The sequence below is a fragment of the Nicotiana tomentosiformis genome, chromosome 3, assembly GCF_000390325.3.
Source record: "Nicotiana tomentosiformis chromosome 3, ASM39032v3, whole genome shotgun sequence".
In the NCBI taxonomy this organism is placed as follows: domain Eukaryota; kingdom Viridiplantae; phylum Streptophyta; class Magnoliopsida; order Solanales; family Solanaceae; genus Nicotiana; species Nicotiana tomentosiformis.
In genome coordinates this window covers 148,936,470-148,945,970 of record NC_090814.1, presented here as the reverse complement: position 1 = coordinate 148,945,970, position 9,501 = coordinate 148,936,470, and the positions used below count along the sequence as shown (strand labels likewise).

The 9,501-nt window shown below is 45.4% G+C and overlaps 1 protein-coding gene across 1 annotated transcript in view; it reads right to left on the bottom strand.

The window, feature by feature from the left end:
- Positions 1–2,007, bottom strand: part of LOC104110450 (uncharacterized) — a 3,218-nt gene extending 1,211 nt beyond the window's left edge. Inside the window, 1 exon segment of the mRNA XM_070199343.1 lies at positions 1,895–2,007. Within this exon segment, the coding sequence (XP_070055444.1) occupies positions 1,895–2,007 (113 nt within the window).
- Positions 2,008–9,501: the final 7,494 nt, after the last annotated feature.

Here is a 9,501-nt window from a genome sequence, read left to right as displayed (position 1 = left end):
TCACTGATAATTTGTGTCATCGCTCTTTGATATGTTGCACTTTCTTTTTCTTTTTTTTGGGCATATCGTAGTAAGGAAAGGAAGTGAGGGCACTCATTCAAATTGAATAGCTGAAACTACTATAACTCCTATTTTTCTGCTTTAAGAGAAGCCTTCTAGCTCGTTTTAAAGCTTTGAAGAGAGAGATAGGACATTCTAAAGATAGTTGTTGAGGAAGCATCTGATTTCTAACTACGAGTCCGTTTTCAAGCTAACTGAATGCCTATCTGCTGCTAGTTCTGTTCCACTATCTGCTCTTACTGCTCTCGTTGCCGGTGTGATAGTCTGAGTAGACGGTGCTCTCTTTCCTGTTGTTTTTGGGGTTCATAACCGGTGCTATTGAATCCGCAGTTAAGGGAATATCACCAGTTCTTGGAATAAGCTCTGGGACTTCATGGCTTTAAGGGAGGTTTAGCCTAGCCCTAAGCCTTTTCGGAATAGAATGCTTCTTTGACAGAGCTTCAAGCAAGAAGGAGGAAGGCCCTCTTTTTGCCAATGGATCACTTAGTCGGAATAAGCGGGCTTAGGTTGATGTGGAATAAGCCATTTTTCCCCTGTTTCCATGGAAAGGTGTCGAAGGAATAGGCACATTTAGAGCTGTGGGACTTGAAGGAATAGAATGCCCCGTTAGAATGGGCAGGGACAGTCGATCATTGGCTTAATTTCCTGGGAGACTGACGTATCAAAAATTCCCGGTATTTCGTCGTGAAAGTGTCACATTTAGATTGTTCTTATTAAAGGAAAGAGCCGAACAGACAAAGGGTTTACATGACCGCTCGCTTTGGACAAGATGCCATAGTATAAAAAGAAGGCCTTTGTTTGCAAAGATGACTTTCCCGCTTTCCTTTGTGAGGGAGGTTTGTGCACATGAATTAATAGTCAAAGTATAAGGAAGATGGCATAGAGCATAGAATGAGATTGATGCTTCGAATGCCCAGTTTTCAGGGGTTGTGATAGAAGGAGCTGTGGCACTTTCGGAAGGGGGAATCAGACTAGGCTGTCACTGTTCTAGAAGAGGAAGCGTAGCTGGCACGTTGAACCATGTCTGTCAACGGTGAAAGATAGCCCTAAAGTGAGGGCCCCGGAGATAGTATTTCTCAACTGTCGATCGACGTGACAATCATGCCTGCTTGACAAAGCCTTTTTCATTCAGTCTCCCAATAAACGAAAAAGGATTTCTGGTGACACGAAAGCTGTGCTCGACGCTCTCTTTCCTATTCCACTGCGCTAAGTGGTCTTTCCCTTTATTGCTGGATGACTACTATGGAAAAAGATGACGACTACTCCCAGTCTCTGGTCAATCCATGCTGATGCTAGAAGAGCTATTCCCGCCGCCCACCCGAAAGAGACGAGGAAGACTAACCGCCATCCTGCTCGAACCTTTGCTGCCTGAGTTATATAGCTGACTGCGAGAAGGAAGGTTCAAGCTATGGCTGCCCCATGGGATGCTCATTTGAAACCTTTGTCCGGTCAATGCGAGAAAGAGAGAAGTGATGTAAACATAAGAATGGAAGGTTTGCTTGTCAGCTGTCGGGCCAATGAGGCTCTTCTAGCTTTACCTACACGGCAAGGGAAAGATCAAAGGCGAGGTGGGAAATGCCCCGCACGAACTATCTGATCAAGTTTTCTTTTTCCTATCACAGGCAGCTGGCAAAGCCGTGTTTGATCGTCGCGTACATGCTCCGTTACAGCTTCGTTCATGCGCCAATCAATTGACAGTGAAGCAGAGAAGGAAGAGTTTTGATCACCGTGTGGGTAGTCTCTATTAGGGTTTCCGTTTCATGTGCACTAAAAAGGAAGGAAGACTGGTGCGACTATAGTAATGCCAAGCATACGAGCAAAGGACTCTACCTACCCCATACTGACGAATGAAAGAAGCTCATCGCGGATGATAGGACAAGCGATAGCGGTTCCATTCTTGCTCTTCCTATTCCATACCATAAACAGACACCTTTGATTCATCGACATTGGCGCTAGAGGCTCTACCCCCACCCACCAGCCCTTTATGGAGTTAGCGGACCAAGAGAAAAAATTCCCCGATATAATAAAGAAAGTAAGAAGGGTTCCAAACCATTGAAACAGAAAGCACTAAAGACTGTTACGACGTGGCAGAAATGATCACCGTCAAGCACAAGATTCAAAGCTGGAATCTTCCTACTCTTGTTAGTTGGGACAGAGCATCCTATCTTGTTGATTCTCCTTTCCCACCGCCTCGAGCTCTCGCTTTCAGGGTGGATACGCAAGAAATTCACTATGAAAATTGACATGACACAATCCCTGAAGAGTATGATGTGCCCGGCCTTGCTTCTCTTGATCCCCACCCACCTCCCGTAGAGGCGGGTCAATATCAATATCTATACCAGAGATTGCTTTTAGCTTTATCTTTTCAGAGACAGGAGAATTCCTTCTGTACTTACAAGAATGCTACTTAGGGAGAAGAATCTCTTGACTCAGGAGCACCTGAATCTATTCTTTCTGTGTCCCACATCCGCCTATGTTAAAGCATCCGCCCATTCCTCAGTGAAAGGAAATGCTACTCAGGGATCAAAAAAGAAAGCTGGTGCCTCGTCAGAAAGACTTGGTTCGTAGAGTAGAGGCCTTTCCCCAAGATATTGGTTTTAAGCTCCTCTCCTTACAGTCAAGTGGCTTTCACTAGAAGAAGAGAAGAAAAGCCCTAGAGTAAGGGAAGGGAAGTGCTAAAGGGCGGGCATGCTCGACTGAAAGGAGAGGAAAGCTTCTTCACTTTCGGCACGGGCGCGGACTCCGCGATCTCTGGGTCGCCGAGGTTCCTTTTCTTCCGCCTCTTAAGATCCGCTATCTCTATGATTTGATCCTTCGCGTATCGGCCCCATACTTCTTTGATCTCCCTTTCTCCTGACGTAAGAAAGTGACACAGGCTTGGCCAGCTTTTTTCAAACTTGACGGTCAAGTTCCCTGCTACTTCCGTAAATACGCCTTGGATGAGCCTAACAGCCGTGTACCTGGAAGCACTTTTGTTTTCAACCGCCAGATGGTAAAGGAAGGAGCCATCCCTCCTTTCTCTCGCAATCACAATAGCCGTACAGTCGAATAGTTGAGTTAGACGGGGGATAACGGTCGAACTATCAAAGAGGTCCGCTACCAAAGAATTAGGAGTTATAACATTCATAAAAGAAAGAAAAAACCAATATAGGAACTTCAACTAAGAAAGAATAAGAATAAGAAGAATTGCTTAAGTAAGGTAGTCGCTTCTTTTTTTCGGTATACCGCTCTGCGAGCAGAGCGAATGAACATAAATCTTTCCGAATATCATGAATATCCTTCGCCCCTTATCTCCTCATCTTCCTATTTATAAGCCACAGCTTACTTCGACGTTTTCAATTTCCCATAGAATCTCCGGAGCTTTCCTAGCCACTATACTTTTCTTTTTTTATCTTCTTTGTCTGAAAATTGGTTTGATTTGCTTCACCTATGAGAATTTCTACCAATTCTTCTTTTATTCATCAAAGCTCATCCTAATCTCCGTCGAGATTACTGCCTTAGCCCTGTCCTATCATCTGTATAATGGAGTTCGTCATTTATTGACGGATTTTTCTTTCTTAGAATTGGAAGAAAAAGATTGAAATGACTGTTCCAAATTTCACCTATACCTTTCTTTGAGATTTAAACAAAAAATTTTGCTTTTCTTATGAAATGTTTATTATTCGTTGATAGATCTAAAGCTTATGCCGTAGAAGCTGACATCAGGCTATTGGCCTTTTATCTGCATCTTCCCTCGTAGAGTGGCGTCTTTTATAAGAAAAGACTTTCTCAGTGGAACTAAAAAAAAAGAGTTTGAGCTCTTTTTTTTGGTTGACCTTTAGCCACGCGCGGCAGCTATGCGCATGTGTCCCAAAGTGACGTATATTTTTTGGTAATGGGTATACTCGAGAGAAAAGGTTTGGAATTCGACCTCCCCTTATACGCTCTAAAAAGGGGTCATGGACTCCTTTTTTGTTTAGGATCCCCTTTCTACATTCAATTATTTATTGAGCCTGGTGTGGAATCACCATCATTACACATTCATTCTTGGTCTGGCTGCTGGTCTAGCGAGCCTTCCTAGCCGCCTAGAGTGCAGCCTGCCTGCTGAAGACCGTAACGTAAGTAACTCAGTGCTCCATACGGGGGAAATGAAAGCAGAATTCGTTCGGATCCTCCCACATGTTCAATCTTTTTTTAGCGGTTTCCCCAGAGATCTTTATCATTAATGCAACCTTCATTTTGCTCATTCATGGAGTTGTATTTAGTATCTCTAAGAAATATGATTATCCACCGTTAGTCAGTAATGTGGGTTGGCTTGGATTACTTAGTGTTGCGCGCCTAGGAGGGCAGCGCGCTTTGGGATGCGGAGGAGCTATTGTCGTCCAGCTCCCTAACCTAAAGCAGCACCGGGTTTGGACCGCAGGGAACCGTAGCATGGGGGGACGTCTAATCCTTTTGCCGCCGCAAGGCTGGCTAATCGTACGCAACAGGCTCGAATACCCCTGGTTCTGGAAGGCACATGAGTCCGAACGCTATGTTGAATGTGCGACCAAGACTACACTATGTAGGTATCTGTGCAGGTGAGGCATCGGTCGGTCCTAGAAACGGCGGCAGCGGTGCGAGGAGTTAACGATCGGACGTGCTGCAACCTAGGGATCACCAGGCAGCTCTTTCGCTCTATAGGGATCGGGGGGCATAGCACAATTCTTCTTGGAGGAGGGTTGTTAGCCCGGGTGACTGATCCTGCACCGGCAACCGAAGTCGAGCATACATACGACGATCTTCATGCGTGAATAGCCGGGAGGAAAGAAAGGGCGGTAGATGATAATGAGAAAGGGCGCCGCGTCTGGACGGGCGAAATGAATGAGCGAAAGGTGTCATGCCATGGAGTGGGGAATAGCCCTCGTCTCATGTAAGATAACTAAATGCACCTCGAGGTGCTGCTGAGGAACTGAGGGACCTTCTCGAGCATAGGATAGGTAATTGAGAGATAGAGCTAGCCTATTCGTTATGGGAAACCAATGCTCCGGGCCAAATAGAGCTTACCTACGGCACCTGGCTTTCTCCGGCGAGCTTTCTATCGTAAAGCCAAAGACGCCCCAAGACAAGGTACAACTGTTGGGAAGGGGACATGATCAATAGAACCTAGCTGGATCCGGGCTGGGATAGTGCTGCCCATTCTTAACCAGTTCCGAAAGGGTTCGCTCATGCTGGAGGGAGCATCCCCACTTAGTGATTGATCCGCTAGTTCACGCAAATCCGAAGAAGTTATCACGGACGAGCCACATGCAGGGAAACTTGCACATGTGGTTCTGGCCGGGCTTTCCTGAGGTATCTAATAACCTTGCTTCTGCTCGCCGCTGGCGCACCTCTCCTAACTATTTCCCATTTATTCTGGAATAATCTTTTTAGAAGGGACAATTTTACATATTTCTGCCAAATCCTTCTATTATTAAGTACGGCTGGTACCATTTCGATGTGTTTCAATTCTTTCGAAAAAGAGAGGTTTGATGCTTTTGAATCCATTGTATTAATTCCACTTCCTACTCGCGGTATGCTCTTTATGATCTCGACTTATGATTCAATTGCCATGTATTTAGCTATTGAGCCTCAAAGTTTATGTTTTTATGTGATCACAGCATCAAAAAGAAAGTCTGAATTTTCTACGGAAGCCGGCTCGAAATATTTGATCTTAGGTGCATTTCCCTCTGGAATATTATTGTTTGGGTACGACCGGACAACTACCGATATCTATTAATATCTTTTCTTAGAATGTTCTTTAGAAATATATATCTATCTATCTATATCGTAAACTATCGGATCGGGTATTACTTAGATGTGAAACTTGCAGACCTCATAGGTTGTAATATTTTTCTTACGGGGGGAACGAAATCAAAGAATATATAGACTAGTAGAGACCCTCTATGTAGTTGTCTATCTAGGGCGATCGATCTACATCTTTCCCCATAGCCCTGGGGCTGTGTCTCGATCTCCTATGTGCGAAATATAAGGGACTAGTTCCTATAGAGATTCCCCTTGGTCTAATTCCACGCCTTATGACGAAAGGGGAGTCGGCGTGGCGTAAAGTGAAGATTGGGGGGAGTAGAAAAAATTCCCTTATGGGGTATTCCGAAGGTGTAACCTAGGCAACGAAAAAGGGGCCCGATACTTCAACTAGAGGAGCGACCAGTTGGTTCACCAAACCCCGACCCAGCGTCACACATTCTCCAGGTCCGAAGGGATCCAGTGCCCAACTACCGACTCCTCCCGAAATTGCGCTATCGGAGCCGAGCCAGGAATGACCGTTAGTGGACACCCACCACTTTTCACCGGTTAGAGAGGCCCTCTTTAATACATTAAGAAAAGATGTTCACAGGGGCCAGAAAGACTCGGTCATAGGAATTTAGAACACCTATGTGCTGGTAAACGAAAACCACCTCGACCGGATCAGAGTAAATAAGAATGTCGAATCAGGCCGCCCTTTGCCTTGAAAGAATTCACACGCGGCCACCAGCTTTCCCAAAATAAGGGGAGATCTGCTGCTTACTGCTCATGGAAACATCCGACCTATACTATAGTCAAGTCGTTCGCCTATCTTTCTGATCTCCTTTCCTTCTATTCATCAGATTTTAGGCTTTGACCCAGTGAAAAATGGGGTTGATGGTGTTGGCTAAAAAAGGGGGAGAGAGGAGAGCCTTAGGGTACGCTCACTTCTGCATTTTTGTTTAGGTTCTAGAGATTCTCAATCGCTCTTTTTAGTGGGGAGGAATAGTATGTGAATGGCGGTTCTCAGACGAGGGAATCATTCCTCTCTAAATAAAAAGAAGCTAGAATCTTTCTATTGATAGAGCTTTCACGTCTGCGCATAGAATCGTTTTTTGCCCTTCCATTCTGTTCTTACGGTAGTTGGGTCGGAATCCGTGTGATGGTTCGAAAGTCGTTTCAAATATTCTTCGCATCCCCAGAGAGATAGATTGTTGCCATTGTGCCTTGGTCGTCAAAAGGGGCACGAACAGCCTTAAAGTACTGTTCCATGTCCCAGAGGTCTTCGAGCCTTGGCATTTCGAATCCCGTTGAATGGCTGTGGTTCCGGGACTCAAGTCTGGAGTCGCCAGGTGAGACATTCGGTTCACGAACCGGAAACCTATCTCCACAGCAAGCTCCTCAATTTGACCCGGTCCGTCACGCTTTGGACATCGCCACCGGGATCGTTGAGGCCCCATGAAGACGGCTCTACTTCACTGGGAAGACGCGGTACTCATTAGCGAGCGTCTGGTGACCAACGATTCCGGATTCCCCTGCCTTTCTGCCATAGTCTACACTTGTCCGTCCAAATGGTCGACCTTGCCATCAAGTTGGGTCACTCGATCCTTGAGTGTTTCCTTAACAACAGCCGCCGCTGACAGCACTCCACTGCTATCGTCATGTACATGGTACAACAAGAAGAGAATTAGCAAAAATCGAAAGGTTTTTACCCAAAACTCTGCTCTGATACCTCCTAAAGCGAAATAGGCATGCGCACGGGTAGAGAGTCTGTCTGAGTCGTGCGGCCACAGGTAACGCCTAGTTTAGTGTAGCACCTGGGTTCCGCCTTCTCCTTGCCTTGCCGAGTTTTGCTTCTGATCTCTCTCTGAGTCTCTAGTTCGTTACCTTCTACTATCGATCTTCTCCCTCTGCTGCTACTGGAGCTACTGGATATCGACCTAAGAGATACTAGACCAGGTGCGAGAGGAAGAGATGCTGCTATTGATGGACCGGTGCTACCTCTGGATCTAAAAATCATGGAAGACATAATTGAAATATGCACCTGGAATTAAATCACATTGGTTTAAAGAGCCGGAAAGGAAAAAGAGGAGGAAAGAAGCAAGGGACTGAGCGACGAAGCAAGGGTTGGAACCCTTCAATTACAAAGTAGAAGATGCCTCTCACAATGGGTAGGATTACTGCGTTTCTTATATTTGACTCTTCTATTTGATAATATATATATATAGGGAGTTGGGGCAGGTTGAAGGGGAGGGGAAGTCAATTTAAACATAGTGCCACCATAACCCTAAGAAAACGAGATTGGGTTTGTGTGTGTAGACTATCCTTGGAAGTGTCTATTCTACCAAACCACGGGACGCAGCCGTAGATCGAGCCCTGGAAGTCCTCTCCTCGCGGCTCCCTGCGTTGATATTCGAGGAAGTTACTCTCGACACGAGGGATATACAAGAAAGACCTGCTCTAGATCCCCAAGTCTCCATGGTCGTTCTTTTTAACATCTCTTTCTATTCTTATAATGTAATGCTATCAGTTACCTCGTACTACCCCCCCATTGCGCATCCTGTGTAACATCAAGGAAAGGGAAGGCTCATACTACCGCGGCGGGAGGTCGTCTCCCAGCAACTCCTTCAAAAACCCCAGGGAAAGGGGAGATAGAAAGACTATTCAGTACAGCGGAGAGAGTCTATTTGATGGTAAGAGCTATAGGAGCCCTACTTAAGGCTTTTACAGTATAGTTAAAATATATGATATTCGAGAAGAACGGGGAAGCAAGGGAAGGAGAAGCTGTTGTGAATGAATCCGGTCTTGGGAGTAAAGGCGTGCCTTAAGGCAGCGAGGGACGAAAGGATAGAATGATTCTTTGTATGCGCGAGCTGAAATACAGTTAGTTTCATTAGAGCCATTTTCTCACTTAGTTACCAACTTCCAATTCAAGTGCCACCGAGTAAATGGTAGCTTCAGATGAGATAAACCCCTGAGTCCAACGACGGATCGTAAAGTAATGGTCTCCAATGACCCAAGGTTTTTTTTACATGCTGATAATCATTCTTATTCCCTTTCTCCGAGTTGAGGACATTCATTGGCTGCGGTGCCAGTTACACGATCGAACATCAGGCAGTCACTTCACTAACAACTAGAATGATAGCAGAATGGCTTAATGAAACTGCCAAGACTAGAGGGATTGGAATGATTGCAAAACCCTAACTTCCAAGACTTTACGGTTAACTTACCACAATAGGACGAGAGGGAGAAGGTCTTATGGCAATCTCAGGCATACTAAAAATCGGTTATTTGGCCTGATCGAGCAACCTATGAACAGTTGTCGCCTACATAACCTACCTCCCAGACCAAGGGAAGAAGGTATCAGATCACTTTTGAGAGCCCTTTTGTTAAACCAGTTCCTTTACTCTTTTTGAATGAATTACAGTCAGTAAAGTAATCTGGTGGAAGGGGTCCATAGAAAAAAAATTGGCTTCTTTTTCTTTTTTCTATTTTTAGAATAGAGAAAGAGTCGAAACTAAGGGTACGCTCTCTAGAAGATTTGCTCGGAGCTTTTTTTTTTCACTTGGTCGCCTGGTATCTTGAAACCTCTTTGCTTGCGGGGGCAGGAGTGGAAAGAGCGCTTCGCGAAAGAATCGTGTGGCGCGGTGAAAGGTTTCCCGTTGGGGTTTCCGACCCTCCAGGTCTCCACCTACTTGT